This window comes from Oncorhynchus mykiss, chromosome 13 (assembly GCF_057628025.1).
Source record: "Oncorhynchus mykiss isolate SJ-2025 chromosome 13, ASM5762802v1, whole genome shotgun sequence".
In the NCBI taxonomy this organism is placed as follows: domain Eukaryota; kingdom Metazoa; phylum Chordata; class Actinopteri; order Salmoniformes; family Salmonidae; genus Oncorhynchus; species Oncorhynchus mykiss.
This window is the reverse complement of record NC_143034.1, coordinates 80,827,337-80,846,203: the sequence shown is the minus strand read 5'-3', so window position 1 is coordinate 80,846,203 and position 18,867 is coordinate 80,827,337. Positions and strand designations below refer to the sequence as shown.

At 43.5% G+C, this 18,867-nt stretch overlaps 5 protein-coding genes across 9 annotated transcripts in view; 4 read left to right on the top strand and 1 right to left on the bottom strand.

The window, feature by feature from the left end:
• LOC110516333 (NLR family CARD domain-containing protein 3-like) overlaps positions 1-18,867 on the top strand; it is a 369,172-nt gene that overhangs the window by 64,894 nt on the left and 285,411 nt on the right. The window lies entirely within an intron of this gene.
• Positions 1-18,867, top strand: part of LOC149979039 (NLR family CARD domain-containing protein 3-like) — a 316,914-nt gene that overhangs the window by 64,881 nt on the left and 233,166 nt on the right. The window lies entirely within an intron of this gene.
• Positions 1-18,867, bottom strand: part of LOC149979040 (NLR family CARD domain-containing protein 3-like) — a 418,685-nt gene that overhangs the window by 277,684 nt on the left and 122,134 nt on the right. The window lies entirely within an intron of this gene.
• The window catches only part of LOC118938464 (NLR family CARD domain-containing protein 3), a 176,433-nt gene that overhangs the window by 64,849 nt on the left and 92,717 nt on the right, over positions 1-18,867 (top strand). The window lies entirely within an intron of this gene.
• The window catches only part of LOC110487472 (NLR family CARD domain-containing protein 3-like), a 266,553-nt gene that overhangs the window by 182,923 nt on the left and 64,763 nt on the right, over positions 1-18,867 (top strand). For all 5 annotated transcript variants that reach the window (XM_090197840.1, XM_090197838.1, XM_090197839.1 and 2 more), the window contains one exon: positions 601-687. In XM_090197840.1, the coding sequence (XP_090053966.1) occupies positions 617-687 (71 nt within the window). In that variant the 5' untranslated portion in view covers positions 601-616. Of the gene's footprint in view, positions 1-600; positions 688-18,867 lie in introns of those variants that run through there.

The following is an 18,867-nucleotide window of genomic DNA, read 5'->3' as shown; positions in this document are numbered from 1 at the left end:
AGAGCCACTTGTCATCAGGAAGGTGATCTCTCACCTAGATCATAGATACAGAGCCACTTGTCATCAGGAAGGTGATCTCTCACCTAGATCATAGATACAGAGCCACTTGTCATCAGGAAGGTTCTCTCTCACCTAGATCATAGATACAGAGCCACTTGTCATCAGGAAGGTGATCTCTCACCTAGATCATAGATACAGAGCCACTTGTCATCAGGAAGGTGATCTCTCACCTAGATCATAGATACAGAGCCACTTGTCATCAGGAAGGTTCTCTCTCACCTAGATCATAGATACAGAGCCACTTGTCATCAGGAAGGTTCTCTCTCACCTAGATCATAGATACAGAGCCACTTGTCATCAGGAAGGTTCTCTCTCACCTAGATCATAGATACAGAGCCACTTGTCATCAGGAAGGTTCTCTCTCACCTAGATCATAGATACTGAGACACTTGTCATCAGGAAGGTGATCTCAGCACCTTGTCATGTATCTGTTAGTACATTTTTTATTTCTAAAAGATAATGAATAAATGAGAACAATTGACATTCAATAATTAGTTGTCACTGTGTTAACCACAACCAACATGTTGTATCTCTGTTTAGGGGTCAGTGCTCTAAAATGAGTCTCTCTGGGGAGAGAGAGGAGGGGGGCCGCGCCTCTTCTGGGGAACATGACACCAAATCTAAGAGGTGAGGTGACAGTTTTTTAAATAATTTATGAAGAGTTTATATCCGAAATGCTATATCCACCATTTTTTCACATTTGCGTTTTTTGTATTTTGTGTATTTCAGTTGTCATAATACCCATAACACCTAGCAGTCAAACAGGGAAATGGTTCCAATAGTTTTATAGAGCCCCACAGTGGAGGTGTCATAATACCCATAACACCTAGCAGTCAAACAGGGAAATGGTTCCAATGGTTTTATAGAGCCCCACAGTGGAAGTGTCATAATACCCATAACACCTAGCAGTCAAACAGGGAAATGGTTCCAATGGTTTTATAGAGCCCCACAGTGGAAGTGTCATAATACCCATAACACCTAGCAGTCAAACAGGGAAATGTTTCCAATGGTTTTATAGAGCCCCACAGTGGAGGTGTCATAATACCCATAACACCTAGCAGTCAAACAGGGAAATGGTTCCAATGGTTTTATAGAGCCCCACAGTGGAAGTGTCATAATACCCATAACACCTAGCAGTCAAACAGGGAAATGGTTCCAATGGTTTTATAGAGCCCCACAGTGGAGGTGTCATAATACCCATAACACCTAGCAGTCAAACAGGGAAATGGTTCCAATGGTTTTATAGAGCCCCACAGTGGAGGTGTCATAATACCCATAACACCTAGCAGTCAAACAGGGAAATGGTTCCAATGGTTTTATAGAGCCCCACAGTGGAGGTGTCATAATACCCATAACACCTAGCAGTCAAACAGGGAAATGGTTCCAATGGTTTTATAGAGCCCCACAGTGGAGGTGTCATAATACCCATAACACCTAGCAGTCAAACAGGGAAATGGTTCCAATGGTTTTATAGAGCCCCACAGTGGAGGTGTCATAATACCCATAACACCTAGCAGTCAAACAGGGAAATGGTTCCAATGGTTTTATAGAGCCCCACAGTGGAGGTGTTATAATACCCATAACACCTAGCAGTCAAACAGGGAAATGGTTCCAATGGTTTTATAGAGCCCCACAGTGGAGGTGTCATAATACCCATAACACCTAGCAGTCAAACAGGGAAATGGTTCCAATGGTTTTATAGAGCCCCACAGTGGAGGTGTCATAATACCCATAACACCTAGCAGTCAAACAGGGAAATGGTTCCAATGGTTTTATAGAGCCCCACAGTGGAGGTGTCATAATACCCATAACACCTAGCAGTCAAACAGGGAAATGGTTCCAATAGTTTTATAGAGCCCCACAGTGGAGGTGTCATAATACCCATAACACCTAGCAGTCAAACAGGGAAATGGTTCCAATGGTTTTATAGAGCCCCACAGTGGAGGTGTCATAATACCCATAACACCTAGCAGTCAAACAGGGAAATGGTTCCAATGGTTTTATAGAGCCCCACAGTGGAGGTGTCATAATACCCATAACACCTAGCAGTCAAACAGGGAAATGGTTCCAATGGTTTTATAGAGCCCCACAGTGGAGGTGTCATAATACCCATAACACCTAGCAGTCAAACAGGGAAATGGTTCCAATGGTTTTATAGAGCCCCACAGTGGAGGTGTCATAATACCCATAACACCTAGCAGTCAAACAGGGAAATGGTTCCAATAGTTTTATAGAGCCCCACAGTGGAGGTGTCATAATACCCATAACACCTAGCAGTCAAACAGGGAAATGTTTCCAATAGTTTTATAGAGCCCCACAGTGGAAGTGTCATAATACCCATAACACCTAGCAGTCAAACAGGGAAATGGTTCCAATAGTTTTATAGAGCCCCACAGTGGAGGTGTCATAATACCCATAACACCTAGCAGTCAAACAGGGAAATGGTTCCAATGGTTTTATAGAGCCCCACAGTGGAGGTGTCATAGTACCCATAACACCTAGAGGTCAAACAGGGAAATGGTTCCAATAGTTTTATAGAGCCCCACAGTGGAGGTGTCATAATACCCATAACACCTAGCAGTCAAACAGGGAAATGGTTCCAATAGTTTTATAGAGCCCCACAGTGGAGGTGTCATAATACCCATAACACCTAGCAGTCAAACAGGGAAATGGTTCCAATGGTTTTATAGAGCCCCACAGTGGAGGTGTCATAATACCCATAACACCTAGCAGTCAAACAGGGAAATGGTTCCAATGGTTTTATAGAGCCCCACAGTGGAGGTGTCATAATACCCATAACACCTAGCAGTCAAACAGGGAAATGTTTCCAATAGTTTTATAGAGCCCCACAGTGGAAGTGTCATAATACCCATAACACCTAGCAGTCAAACAGGGAAATGGTTCCAATGGTTTTATAGAGCCCCACAGTGGAGGTGTCATAATACCCATAACACCTAGCAGTCAAACAGGGAAATGGTTCCAATAGTTTTATAGAGCCCCACAGTGGAGGTGTCATAATACCCATAACACCTAGCAGTCAAACAGGGAAATGGTTCCAATGGTTTTATAGAGCCCCACAGTGGAGGTGTCATAGTACCCATAACACCTAGAGGTCAAACAGGGAAATGGTTCCAATAGTTTTATAGAGCCCCACAGTGGAGGTGTCATAATACCCATAACACCTAGCAGTCAAACAGGGAAATGGTTCCAATAGTTTTATAGAGCCCCACAGTGGAGGTGTCATAGTACCCATAACACCTAGAGGTCAAACAGGGAAATGGTTCCAATAGTTTTATAGAGCCCCACAGTGGAGGTGTCATAATACCCATAACACCTAGCAGTCAAACAGGGAAATGGTTCCAATAGTTTTATAGAGCCCCACAGTGGAGGTGTCATAATACCCATAACACCTAGCAGTCAAACAGGGAAATGGTTCCAATGGTTTTATAGAGCCCCACAGTGGAGGTGTCATAATACCCATAACACCTAGCAGTCAAACAGGGAAATGGTTCCAATGGTTTTATAGAGCCCCACAGTGGAGGTGTCATAATACCCATAACACCTAGCAGTCAAACAGGGAAATGTTTCCAATAGTTTTATAGAGCCCCACAGTGGAAGTGTCATAATACCCATAACACCTAGCAGTCAAACAGGGAAATGGTTCCAATGGTTTTATAGAGCCCCACAGTGGAGGTGTCATAATACCCATAACACCTAGCAGTCAAACAGGGAAATGGTTCCAATAGTTTTATAGAGCCCCACAGTGGAGGTGTCATAATACCCATAACACCTAGCAGTCAAACAGGGAAATGGTTCCAATGGTTTTATAGAGCCCCACAGTGGAGGTGTCATAGTACCCATAACACCTAGAGGTCAAACAGGGAAATGGTTCCAATAGTTTTATAGAGCCCCACAGTGGAGGTGTCATAATACCCATAACACCTAGCAGTCAAACAGGGAAATGGTTCCAATAGTTTTATAGAGCCCCACAGTGGAGGTGTCATAATACCCATAACACCTAGCAGTCAAACAGGGAAATGGTTCCAATGGTTTTATAGAGCCCCACAGTGGAGGTGTCATAATACCCATAACACCTAGCAGTCAAACAGGGAAATGGTTCCAATGGTTTTATAGAGCCCCACAGTGGAGGTGTCATAATACCCATAACACCTAGCAGTCAAACAGGGAAATGGTTCCAATGGTTTTATAGAGCCCCACAGTGGAGGTGTCATAATACCCATAACACCTAGCAGTCAAACAGGGAAATGGTTCCAATGGTTTTATAGAGCCCCACAGTGGAAGTGTCATAATACCCATAACACCTAGCAGTCAAACAGGGAAATGGTTCCAATAGTTTTATAGAGCCCCACAGTGGAAGTGTCATAATACCCATAACACCTAGCAGTCAAACAGGGAAATGGTTCCAATGGTTTTATAGAGCCCCACAGTGGAGGTGTCATAATACCCATAACACCTAGCAGTCAAACAGGGAAATGGTTCCAATGGTTTTATAGAGCCCCACAGTGGAAGTGTCATAATACCCATAACACCTAGCAGTCAAACAGGGAAATGGTTCCAATAGTTTTATAGAGCCCCACAGTGGAAGTGTCATAATACCCATAACACCTAGCAGTCAAACAGGGAAATGGTTCCAATAGTTTTATAGAGCCCCACAGTGGAGGTGTCATAATACCCATAACACCTAGCAGTCAAACAGGGAAATGGTTCCAATAGTTTTATAGAGCCCCACAGTGGAGGTGTCATAATACCCATAACACCTAGCAGTCAAACAGGGAAATGGTTCCAATAGTTTTATAGAGCCCCACAGTGGAAGTGTCATAATACCCATAACACCTAGCAGTCAAACAGGGAAATGGTTCCAATAGTTTTATAGAGCCCCACAGTGGAAGTGTCATAATACCCATAACACCTAGCAGTCAAACAGGGAAATGGTTCCAATGGTTTTATAGAGCCCCACAGTGGAGGTGTCATAATACCCATAACACCTAGCAGTCAAACAGGGAAATGGTTCCAATAGTTTTATAGAGCCCCACAGTGGAAGTGTCATAATACCCATAACACCTAGCAGTCAAACAGGGAAATGGTTCCAATGGTTTTATAGAGCCCCACAGTGGAAGTGTCATAATACCCATAACACCTAGCAGTCAAACAGGGAAATGGTTCCAATAGTTTTATAGAGCCCCACAGTGGAAGTGTCATAATACCCATAACACCTAGCAGTCAAACAGGGAAATGGTTCCAATAGTTTTATAGAGCCCCACAGTGGAGGTGTTATAATACCCATAACACCTAGCGGTCAAACAGGGAAATGGTTCCAATGGTTTTATAGAGCCCCACAGTGGAAGTGTCATAATACCCATAACACCTAGCAGTCAAACAGGGAAATGGTTCCAATAGTTTTATAGAGCCCCACAGTGGAGGTGTTATAATACCCATAACACCTAGCGGTCAAACAGGGAAATGGTTCCAATGGTTTTATAGAGCCCCACAGTGGAGGTGTTATAATACCCATAACACCTAGCGGTCAAACAGGGAAATGGTTCCAATGGTTTTATAGAGCCCCACAGTGGAAGTGTCATAATACCCATAACACCTAGCGGTCAAACAGGGAAATGGTTCCAATGGTTTTATAGAGCCCCACAGTGGAGGTGTTATAATACCCATAACACCTAGCGGTCAAACAGGGAAATGGTTCCAATGGTTTTATAGAGCCCCACAGTGGAAGTGTCATAATACCCATAACACCTAGCGGTCAAACAGGGAAATGGTTCCAATGGTTTTATAGAGCCCCACAGTGGAAGTGTCATAATACCCATAACACCTAGCGGTCAAACAGGGAAATGGTTCCAATGGTTTTATAGAGCCCCACAGTGGAAGTGTCATAATACCCATAACACCTAGCGGTCAAACAGGGAAATGGTTCCAATGGTTTTATAGAGCCCCACAGTGGAAGTGTCATAATACCCATAACACCTAGCGGTCAAACAGGGAAATGGTTCCAATGGTTTTATAGAGCCCCACAGTGGAAGTGTCATAATACCCATAACACCTAGCAGTCAAACAGGGAAATGGTTCCAATAGTTTTATAGAGCCCCACAGTGGAGGTGTCATAATACCCATAACACCTAGCAGTCAAACAGGGAAATGGTTCCAATGGTTTTATAGAGCCCCACAGTGGAAGTGTCATAATACCCATAACACCTAGCAGTCAAACAGGGAAATGGTTCCAATGGTTTTATAGAGCCCCACAGTGGAGGTGTCATAATACCCATAACACCTAGCAGTCAAACAGGGAAATGGTTCCAATAGTTTTATAGAGCCCCACAGTGGAGGTGTCATAATACCCATAACACCTAGCAGTCAAACAGGGAAATGGTTCCAATGGTTTTATAGAGCCCCACAGTGGAAGTGTCATAATACCCATAACACCTAGCAGTCAAACAGGGAAATGGTTCCAATGGTTTTATAGAGCCCCACAGTGGAAGTGTCATAATACCCATAACACCTAGCAGTCAAACAGGGAAATGGTTCCAATGGTTTTATAGAGCCCCACAGTGGAAGTGTCATAATACCCATAACACCTAGCAGTCAAACAGGGAAATGGTTCCAATGGTTTTATAGAGCCCCACAGTGGAGGTGTCATAATACCCATAACACCTAGCAGTCAAACAGGGAAATGGTTCCAATGGTTTTATAGAGCCCCACAGTGGAGGTGTCATAATACCCATAACACCTAGCAGTCAAACAGGGAAATGTTTCCAATAGTTTTATAGAGCCCCACAGTGGAGGTGTCATAATACCCATAACACCTAGCAGTCAAACAGGGAAATGGTTCCAATGGTTTTATAGAGCCCCACAGTGGAGGTGTCATAATACCCATAACACCTAGCAGTCAAACAGGGAAATGGTTCCAATAGTTTTATAGAGCCCCACAGTGGAGGTGTCATAATACCCATAACACCTAGCAGTCAAACAGGGAAATGTTTCCAATAGTTTTATAGAGCCCCACAGTGGAAGTGTCATAATACCCATAACACCTAGCAGTCAAACAGGGAAATGTTTCCAATAGTTTTATAGAGCCCCACAGTGGAGGTGTCATAATACCCATAACACCTAGCAGTCAAACAGGGAAATGGTTCCAATAGTTTTATAGAGCCCCACAGTGGAGGTGTCATAATACCCATAACACCTAGCAGTCAAACAGGGAAATGGTTCCAATGGTTTTATAGAGCCCCACAGTGGAAGTGTCATAATACCCATAACACCTAGCAGTCAAACAGGGAAATGGTTCCAATAGTTTTATAGAGCCCCACAGTGGAGGTGTCATAATACCCATAACACCTAGCAGTCAAACAGGGAAATGGTTCCAATAGTTTTATAGAGCCCCACAGTGGAGGTGTCATAATACCCATAACACCTAGCAGTCAAACAGGGAAATGGTTCCAATGGTTTTATAGAGCCCCACAGTGGAGGTGTCATAATACCCATAACACCTAGCAGTCAAACAGGGAAATGGTTCCAATGGTTTTATAGAGCCCCACAGTGGAGGTGTCATAATACCCATAACACCTAGCAGTCAAACAGGGAAATGGTTCCAATGGTTTTATAGAGCCCCACAGTGGAGGTGTCATAATACCCATAACACCTAGCAGTCAAACAGGGAAATGGTTCCAATAGTTTTATAGAGCCCCACAGTGGAGGTGTCATAATACCCATAACACCTAGCAGTCAAACAGGGAAATGGTTCCAATGGTTTTATAGAGCCCCACAGTGGAGGTGTCATAATACCCATAACACCTAGCAGTCAAACAGGGAAATGGTTCCAATGGTTTTATAGAGCCCCACAGTGGAGGTGTCATAATACCCATAACACCTAGCAGTCAAACAGGGAAATGGTTCCAATAGTTTTATAGAGCCCCACAGTGGAGGTGTCATAATACCCATAACACCTAGCAGTCAAACAGGGAAATGTTTCCAATAGTTTTATAGAGCCCCACAGTGGAGGTGTCATAATACCCATAACACCTAGCAGTCAAACAGGGAAATGGTTCCAATAGTTTTATAGAGCCCCACAGTGGAGGTGTCATAATACCCATAACACCTAGCAGTCAAACAGGGAAATGGTTCCAATAGTTTTATAGAGCCCCACAGTGGAGGTGTCATAATACCCATAACACCTAGCAGTCAAACAGGGAAATGGTTCCAATGGTTTTATAGAGCCCCACAGTGGAGGTGTCATAATACCCATAACACCTAGCAGTCAAACAGGGAAATGGTTCCAATAGTTTTATAGAGCCCCACAGTGGAAGTGTCATAATACCCATAACACCTAGCAGTCAAACAGGGAAATGGTTCCAATAGTTTTATAGAGCCCCGCAGTGGAAGTGTCATAATACCCATAACACCTAGCAGTCAAACAGGGAAATGGTTCCAATGGTTTTATAGAGCCCCACAGTGGAGGTGTCATAATACCCATAACACCTAGCAGTCAAACAGGGAAATGGTTCCAATAGTTTTATAGAGCCCCACAGTGGAAGTGTCATAATACCCATAACACCTAGCAGTCAAACAGGGAAATGGTTCCAATAGTTTTATAGAGCCCCACAGTGGAAGTGTCATAATACCCATAACACCTAGCAGTCAAACAGGGAAATGGTTCCAATGGTTTTATAGAGCCCCACAGTGGAGGTGTCATAATACCCATAACACCTAGCGGTCAAACAGGGAAATGGTTCCAATGGTTTTATAGAGCCCCACAGTGGAAGTGTCATAATACCCATAACACCTAGCAGTCAAACAGGGAAATGGTTCCAATGGTTTTATAGAGCCCCACAGTGGAAGTGTCATAATACCCATAACACCTAGCAGTCAAACAGGGAAATGGTTCCAATAGTTTTATAGAGCCCCACAGTGGAAGTGTCATAATACCCATAACACCTAGCAGTCAAACAGGGAAATGGTTCCAATAGTTTTATAGAGCCCCACAGTGGAGGTGTCATAATACCCATAACACCTAGCAGTCAAACAGGGAAATGGTTCCAATAGTTTTATAGAGCCCCACAGTGGAGGTGTCATAATACCCATAACACCTAGCAGTCAAACAGGGAAATGGTTCCAATAGTTTTATAGAGCCCCACAGTGGAAGTGTCATAATACCCATAACACCTAGTAGTCAAACAGGGAAATGTTTCCAATAGTTTTATAGAGCCCCACAGTGGAGGTGTCATAATACCCATAACACCTAGCGTTGAAACAGGGAAATGTTTCCAATAGTTTTATAGAGCCCCACAGTGGAGGTGTCATAATACCCATAACACCTAGCAGTCAAACAGGGAAATGGTTCCAATAGTTTTATAGAGCCCCACAGTGGAAGTGTCATAATACCCATAACACCTAGCAGTCAAACAGGGAAATGGTTCCAATGGTTTTATAGAGCCCCACAGTGGAAGTGTCATAATACCCATAACACCTAGCAGTCAAACAGGGAAATGGTTCCAATAGTTTTATAGAGCCCCACAGTGGAGGTGTTATAATACCCATAACACCTAGCGGTCAAACAGGGAAATGGTTCCAATGGTTTTATAGAGCCCCACAGTGGAAGTGTCATAATACCCATAACACCTAGCAGTCAAACAGGGAAATGGTTCCAATAGTTTTATAGAGCCCCACAGTGGAGGTGTTATAATACCCATAACACCTAGCGGTCAAACAGGGAAATGGTTCCAATGGTTTTATAGAGCCCCACAGTGGAGGTGTTATAATACCCATAACACCTAGCGGTCAAACAGGGAAATGGTTCCAATGGTTTTATAGAGCCCCACAGTGGAAGTGTCATAATACCCATAACACCTAGCGGTCAAACAGGGAAATGGTTCCAATGGTTTTATAGAGCCCCACAGTGGAGGTGTTATAATACCCATAACACCTAGCGGTCAAACAGGGAAATGGTTCCAATGGTTTTATAGAGCCCCACAGTGGAAGTGTCATAATACCCATAACACCTAGCGGTCAAACAGGGAAATGGTTCCAATGGTTTTATAGAGCCCCACAGTGGAAGTGTCATAATACCCATAACACCTAGCGGTCAAACAGGGAAATGGTTCCAATGGTTTTATAGAGCCCCACAGTGGAAGTGTCATAATACCCATAACACCTAGCGGTCAAACAGGGAAATGGTTCCAATGGTTTTATAGAGCCCCACAGTGGAAGTGTCATAATACCCATAACACCTAGCAGTCAAACAGGGAAATGGTTCCAATAGTTTTATAGAGCCCCACAGTGGAGGTGTCATAATACCCATAACACCTAGCAGTCAAACAGGGAAATGGTTCCAATGGTTTTATAGAGCCCCACAGTGGAAGTGTCATAATACCCATAACACCTAGCAGTCAAACAGGGAAATGGTTCCAATGGTTTTATAGAGCCCCACAGTGGAGGTGTCATAATACCCATAACACCTAGCAGTCAAACAGGGAAATGGTTCCAATAGTTTTATAGAGCCCCACAGTGGAGGTGTCATAATACCCATAACACCTAGCAGTCAAACAGGGAAATGGTTCCAATGGTTTTATAGAGCCCCACAGTGGAAGTGTCATAATACCCATAACACCTAGCAGTCAAACAGGGAAATGGTTCCAATGGTTTTATAGAGCCCCACAGTGGAAGTGTCATAATACCCATAACACCTAGCAGTCAAACAGGGAAATGGTTCCAATGGTTTTATAGAGCCCCACAGTGGAAGTGTCATAATACCCATAACACCTAGCAGTCAAACAGGGAAATGGTTCCAATGGTTTTATAGAGCCCCACAGTGGAGGTGTCATAATACCCATAACACCTAGCAGTCAAACAGGGAAATGGTTCCAATGGTTTTATAGAGCCCCACAGTGGAGGTGTCATAATACCCATAACACCTAGCAGTCAAACAGGGAAATGTTTCCAATAGTTTTATAGAGCCCCACAGTGGAGGTGTCATAATACCCATAACACCTAGCAGTCAAACAGGGAAATGGTTCCAATGGTTTTATAGAGCCCCACAGTGGAGGTGTCATAATACCCATAACACCTAGCAGTCAAACAGGGAAATGGTTCCAATAGTTTTATAGAGCCCCACAGTGGAGGTGTCATAATACCCATAACACCTAGCAGTCAAACAGGGAAATGTTTCCAATAGTTTTATAGAGCCCCACAGTGGAAGTGTCATAATACCCATAACACCTAGCAGTCAAACAGGGAAATGTTTCCAATAGTTTTATAGAGCCCCACAGTGGAGGTGTCATAATACCCATAACACCTAGCAGTCAAACAGGGAAATGGTTCCAATAGTTTTATAGAGCCCCACAGTGGAGGTGTCATAATACCCATAACACCTAGCAGTCAAACAGGGAAATGGTTCCAATGGTTTTATAGAGCCCCACAGTGGAAGTGTCATAATACCCATAACACCTAGCAGTCAAACAGGGAAATGGTTCCAATAGTTTTATAGAGCCCCACAGTGGAGGTGTCATAATACCCATAACACCTAGCAGTCAAACAGGGAAATGGTTCCAATAGTTTTATAGAGCCCCACAGTGGAGGTGTCATAATACCCATAACACCTAGCAGTCAAACAGGGAAATGGTTCCAATGGTTTTATAGAGCCCCACAGTGGAGGTGTCATAATACCCATAACACCTAGCAGTCAAACAGGGAAATGGTTCCAATGGTTTTATAGAGCCCCACAGTGGAGGTGTCATAATACCCATAACACCTAGCAGTCAAACAGGGAAATGGTTCCAATGGTTTTATAGAGCCCCACAGTGGAGGTGTCATAATACCCATAACACCTAGCAGTCAAACAGGGAAATGGTTCCAATAGTTTTATAGAGCCCCACAGTGGAGGTGTCATAATACCCATAACACCTAGCAGTCAAACAGGGAAATGGTTCCAATGGTTTTATAGAGCCCCACAGTGGAGGTGTCATAATACCCATAACACCTAGCAGTCAAACAGGGAAATGGTTCCAATGGTTTTATAGAGCCCCACAGTGGAGGTGTCATAATACCCATAACACCTAGCAGTCAAACAGGGAAATGGTTCCAATAGTTTTATAGAGCCCCACAGTGGAGGTGTCATAATACCCATAACACCTAGCAGTCAAACAGGGAAATGTTTCCAATAGTTTTATAGAGCCCCACAGTGGAGGTGTCATAATACCCATAACACCTAGCAGTCAAACAGGGAAATGGTTCCAATAGTTTTATAGAGCCCCACAGTGGAGGTGTCATAATACCCATAACACCTAGCAGTCAAACAGGGAAATGGTTCCAATAGTTTTATAGAGCCCCACAGTGGAGGTGTCATAATACCCATAACACCTAGCAGTCAAACAGGGAAATGGTTCCAATGGTTTTATAGAGCCCCACAGTGGAGGTGTCATAATACCCATAACACCTAGCAGTCAAACAGGGAAATGGTTCCAATAGTTTTATAGAGCCCCACAGTGGAAGTGTCATAATACCCATAACACCTAGCAGTCAAACAGGGAAATGGTTCCAATAGTTTTATAGAGCCCCACAGTGGAAGTGTCATAATACCCATAACACCTAGCAGTCAAACAGGGAAATGGTTCCAATGGTTTTATAGAGCCCCACAGTGGAGGTGTCATAATACCCATAACACCTAGCAGTCAAACAGGGAAATGGTTCCAATAGTTTTATAGAGCCCCACAGTGGAAGTGTCATAATACCCATAACACCTAGCAGTCAAACAGGGAAATGGTTCCAATAGTTTTATAGAGCCCCACAGTGGAAGTGTCATAATACCCATAACACCTAGCAGTCAAACAGGGAAATGGTTCCAATGGTTTTATAGAGCCCCACAGTGGAGGTGTCATAATACCCATAACACCTAGCGGTCAAACAGGGAAATGGTTCCAATGGTTTTATAGAGCCCCACAGTGGAAGTGTCATAATACCCATAACACCTAGCAGTCAAACAGGGAAATGGTTCCAATGGTTTTATAGAGCCCCACAGTGGAAGTGTCATAATACCCATAACACCTAGCAGTCAAACAGGGAAATGGTTCCAATAGTTTTATAGAGCCCCACAGTGGAAGTGTCATAATACCCATAACACCTAGCAGTCAAACAGGGAAATGGTTCCAATAGTTTTATAGAGCCCCACAGTGGAGGTGTCATAATACCCATAACACCTAGCAGTCAAACAGGGAAATGGTTCCAATAGTTTTATAGAGCCCCACAGTGGAAGTGTCATAATACCCATAACACCTAGTGGTCAAACAGGGAAATGTTTCCAATAGTTTTATAGAGCCCCACAGTGGAGGTGTCATAATACCCATAACACCTAGCGGTCAAACAGGGAAATGGTTCCAATGGTTTTATAGAGCCCCACAGTGGAAGTGTCATAATACCCATAACACCTAGCAGTCAAACAGGGAAATGGTTCCAATGGTTTTATAGAGCCCCACAGTGGAAGTGTCATAATACCCATAACACCTAGCAGTCAAACAGGGAAATGGTTCCAATAGTTTTATAGAGCCCCACAGTGGAGGTGTCATAATACCCATAACACCTAGCAGTCAAACAGGGAAATGGTTCCAATGGTTTTATAGAGCCCCACAGTGGAAGTGTCATAATACCCATAACACCTAGCAGTCAAACAGGGAAATGGTTCCAATAGTTTTATAGAGCCCCACAGTGGAAGTGTCATAATACCCATAACACCTAGCAGTCAAACAGGGAAATGGTTCCAATAGTTTTATAGAGCCCCACAGTGGAGGTGTCATAATACCCATAACACCTAGCAGTCAAACAGGGAAATGGTTCCAATAGTTTTATAGAGCCCCACAGTGGAGGTGTCATAATACCCATAACACCTAGCAGTCAAACAGGGAAATGGTTCCAATAGTTTTATAGAGCCCCACAGTGGAAGTGTCATAATACCCATAACACCTAGTAGTCAAACAGGGAAATGTTTCCAATAGTTTTATAGAGCCCCACAGTGGAGGTGTCATAATACCCATAACACCTAGCGTTCAAACAGGGAAATGTTTCCAATAGTTTTATAGAGCCCCACAGTGGAGGTGTCATAATACCCATAACACCTAGCAGTCAAACAGGGAAATGTTTCCAATAGTTTTATAGAGCCCCACAGTGGAGGTGTCATAATACCCATAACACCTAGCAGTCAAACAGGGAAATGGTTCCAATAGTTTTATAGAGCCCCACAGTGGAAGTGTCATAATACCCATAACACCTAGCAGTCAAACAGGGAAATGGTTCCAATGGTTTTATAGAGCCCCACAGTGGAAGTGTCATAATACCCATAACACCTAGCAGTCAAACAGGGAAATGGTTCCAATAGTTTTATAGAGCCCCACAGTGGAGGTGTTATAATACCCATAACACCTAGCGGTCAAACAGGGAAATGGTTCCAATGGTTTTATAGAGCCCCACAGTGGAAGTGTCATAATACCCATAACACCTAGCAGTCAAACAGGGAAATGGTTCCAATAGTTTTATAGAGCCCCACAGTGGAGGTGTTATAATACCCATAACACCTAGCGGTCAAACAGGGAAATGGTTCCAATGGTTTTATAGAGCCCCACAGTGGAGGTGTTATAATACCCATAACACCTAGCGGTCAAACAGGGAAATGGTTCCAATGGTTTTATAGAGCCCCACAGTGGAAGTGTCATAATACCCATAACACCTAGCGGTCAAACAGGGAAATGGTTCCAATGGTTTTATAGAGCCCCACAGTGGAGGTGTTATAATACCCATAACACCTAGCGGTCAAACAGGGAAATGGTTCCAATGGTTTTATAGAGCCCCACAGTGGAAGTGTCATAATACCCATAACACCTAGCGGTCAAACAGGGAAATGGTTCCAATGGTTTTATAGAGCCCCACAGTGGAAGTGTCATAATACCCATAACACCTAGCGGTCAAACAGGGAAATGGTTCCAATGGTTTTATAGAGCCCCACAGTGGAAGTGTCATAATACCCATAACACCTAGCGGTCAAACAGGGAAATGGTTCCAATGGTTTTATAGAGCCCCACAGTGGAAGTGTCATAATACCCATAACACCTAGCGGTCAAACAGGGAAATGGTTCCAATGGTTTTATAGAGCCCCACAGTGGAAGTGTCATAATACCCATAACACCTAGCAGTCAAACAGGGAAATGGTTCCAATAGTTTTATAGAGCCCCACAGTGGAGGTGTCATAATACCCATAACACCTAGCAGTCAAACAGGGAAATGGTTCCAATGGTTTTATAGAGCCCCACAGTGGAAGTGTCATAATACCCATAACACCTAGCAGTCAAACAGGGAAATGGTTCCAATGGTTTTATAGAGCCCCACAGTGGAGGTGTCATAATACCCATAACACCTAGCAGTCAAACAGGGAAATGGTTCCAATAGTTTTATAGAGCCCCACAGTGGAGGTGTCATAATACCCATAACACCTAGCAGTCAAACAGGGAAATGGTTCCAATGGTTTTATAGAGCCCCACAGTGGAAGTGTCATAATACCCATAACACCTAGCAGTCAAACAGGGAAATGGTTCCAATGGTTTTATAGAGCCCCACAGTGGAAGTGTCATAATACCCATAACACCTAGCAGTCAAACAGGGAAATGGTTCCAATGGTTTTATAGAGCCCCACAGTGGAAGTGTCATAATACCCATAACACCTAGCAGTCAAACAGGGAAATGGTTCCAATGGTTTTATAGAGCCCCACAGTGGAGGTGTCATAATACCCATAACACCTAGCAGTCAAACAGGGAAATGGTTCCAATGGTTTTATAGAGCCCCACAGTGGAGGTGTCATAATACCCATAACACCTAGCAGTCAAACAGGGAAATGTTTCCAATAGTTTTATAGAGCCCCACAGTGGAGGTGTCATAATACCCATAACACCTAGCAGTCAAACAGGGAAATGGTTCCAATGGTTTTATAGAGCCCCACAGTGGAGGTGTCATAATACCCATAACACCTAGCAGTCAAACAGGGAAATGGTTCCAATAGTTTTATAGAGCCCCACAGTGGAGGTGTCATAATACCCATAACACCTAGCAGTCAAACAGGGAAATGTTTCCAATAGTTTTATAGAGCCCCACAGTGGAAGTGTCATAATACCCATAACACCTAGCAGTCAAACAGGGAAATGTTTCCAATAGTTTTATAGAGCCCCACAGTGGAGGTGTCATAATACCCATAACACCTAGCAGTCAAACAGGGAAATGGTTCCAATAGTTTTATAGAGCCCCACAGTGGAGGTGTCATAATACCCATAACACCTAGCAGTCAAACAGGGAAATGGTTCCAATGGTTTTATAGAGCCCCACAGTGGAAGTGTCATAATACCCATAACACCTAGCAGTCAAACAGGGAAATGGTTCCAATAGTTTTATAGAGCCCCACAGTGGAGGTGTCATAATACCCATAACACCTAGCAGTCAAACAGGGAAATGGTTCCAATAGTTTTATAGAGCCCCACAGTGGAGGTGTCATAATACCCATAACACCTAGCAGTCAAACAGGGAAATGGTTCCAATGGTTTTATAGAGCCCCACAGTGGAGGTGTCATAATACCCATAACACCTAGCAGTCAAACAGGGAAATGGTTCCAATGGTTTTATAGAGCCCCACAGTGGAGGTGTCATAATACCCATAACACCTAGCAGTCAAACAGGGAAATGGTTCCAATGGTTTTATAGAGCCCCACAGTGGAGGTGTCATAATACCCATAACACCTAGCAGTCAAACAGGGAAATGGTTCCAATAGTTTTATAGAGCCCCACAGTGGAGGTGTCATAATACCCATAACACCTAGCAGTCAAACAGGGAAATGGTTCCAATGGTTTTATAGAGCCCCACAGTGGAGGTGTCATAATACCCATAACACCTAGCAGTCAAACAGGGAAATGGTTCCAATGGTTTTATAGAGCCCCACAGTGGAGGTGTCATAATACCCATAACACCTAGCAGTCAAACAGGGAAATGGTTCCAATAGTTTTATAGAGCCCCACAGTGGAGGTGTCATAATACCCATAACACCTAGCAGTCAAACAGGGAAATGTTTCCAATAGTTTTATAGAGCCCCACAGTGGAGGTGTCATAATACCCATAACACCTAGCAGTCAAACAGGGAAATGGTTCCAATAGTTTTATAGAGCCCCACAGTGGAGGTGTCATAATACCCATAACACCTAGCAGTCAAACAGGGAAATGGTTCCAATAGTTTTATAGAGCCCCACAGTGGAGGTGTCATAATACCCATAACACCTAGCAGTCAAACAGGGAAATGGTTCCAATGGTTTTATAGAGCCCCACAGTGGAGGTGTCATAATACCCATAACACCTAGCAGTCAAACAGGGAAATGGTTCCAATAGTTTTATAGAGCCCCACAGTGGAAGTGTCATAATACCCATAACACCTAGCAGTCAAACAGGGAAATGGTTCCAATAGTTTTATAGAGCCCCACAGTGGAAGTGTCATAATACCCATAACACCTAGCAGTCAAACAGGGAAATGGTTCCAATGGTTTTATAGAGCCCCACAGTGGAGGTGTCATAATACCCATAACACCTAGCAGTCAAACAGGGAAATGGTTCCAATAGTTTTATAGAGCCCCACAGTGGAAGTGTCATAATACCCATAACACCTAGCAGTCAAACAGGGAAATGGTTCCAATAGTTTTATAGAGCCCCACAGTGGAAGTGTCATAATACCCATAACACCTAGCAGTCAAACAGGGAAATGGTTCCAATGGTTTTATAGAGCCCCACAGTGGAGGTGTCATAATACCCATAACACCTAGCGGTCAAACAGGGAAATGGTTCCAATGGTTTTATAGAGCCCCACAGTGGAAGTGTCATAATACCCATAACACCTAGCAGTCAAACAGGGAAATGGTTCCAATGGTTTTATAGAGCCCCACAGTGGAAGTGTCATAATACCCATAACACCTAGCAGTCAAACAGGGAAATGGTTCCAATAGTTTTATAGAGCCCCACAGTGGAAGTGTCATAATACCCATAACACCTAGCAGTCAAACAGGGAAATGGTTCCAATAGTTTTATAGAGCCCCACAGTGGAGGTGTCATAATACCCATAACACCTAGCAGTCAAACAGGGAAATGGTTCCAATAGTTTTATAGAGCCCCACAGTGGAAGTGTCATAATACCCATAACACCTAGTGGTCAAACAGGGAAATGTTTCCAATAGTTTTATAGAGCCCCACAGTGGAGGTGTCATAATACCCATAACACCTAGCGGTCAAACAGGGAAATGGTTCCAATGGTTTTATAGAGCCCCACAGTGGAAGTGTCATAATACCCATAACACCTAGCAGTCAAACAGGGAAATGGTTCCAATGGTTTTATAGAGCCCCACAGTGGAAGTGTCATAATACCCATAACACCTAGCAGTCAAACAGGGAAATGGTTCCAATAGTTTTATAGAGCCCCACAGTGGAGGTGTCATAATACCCATAACACCTAGCAGTCAAACAGGGAAATGGTTCCAATGGTTTTATAGAGCCCCACAGTGGAAGTGTCATAATACCCATAACACCTAGCAGTCAAACAGGGAAATGGTTCCAATGGTTTTATAGAGCCCCACAGTGGAAGTGTCATAATACCCATAACACCTAGCAGTCAAACAGGGAAATGGTTCCAATGGTTTTATAGAGCCCCACAGTGGAAGTGTCATAATACCCATAACACCTAGCAGTCAAACAGGGAAATGGTTCCAATGGTTTTATAGAGCCC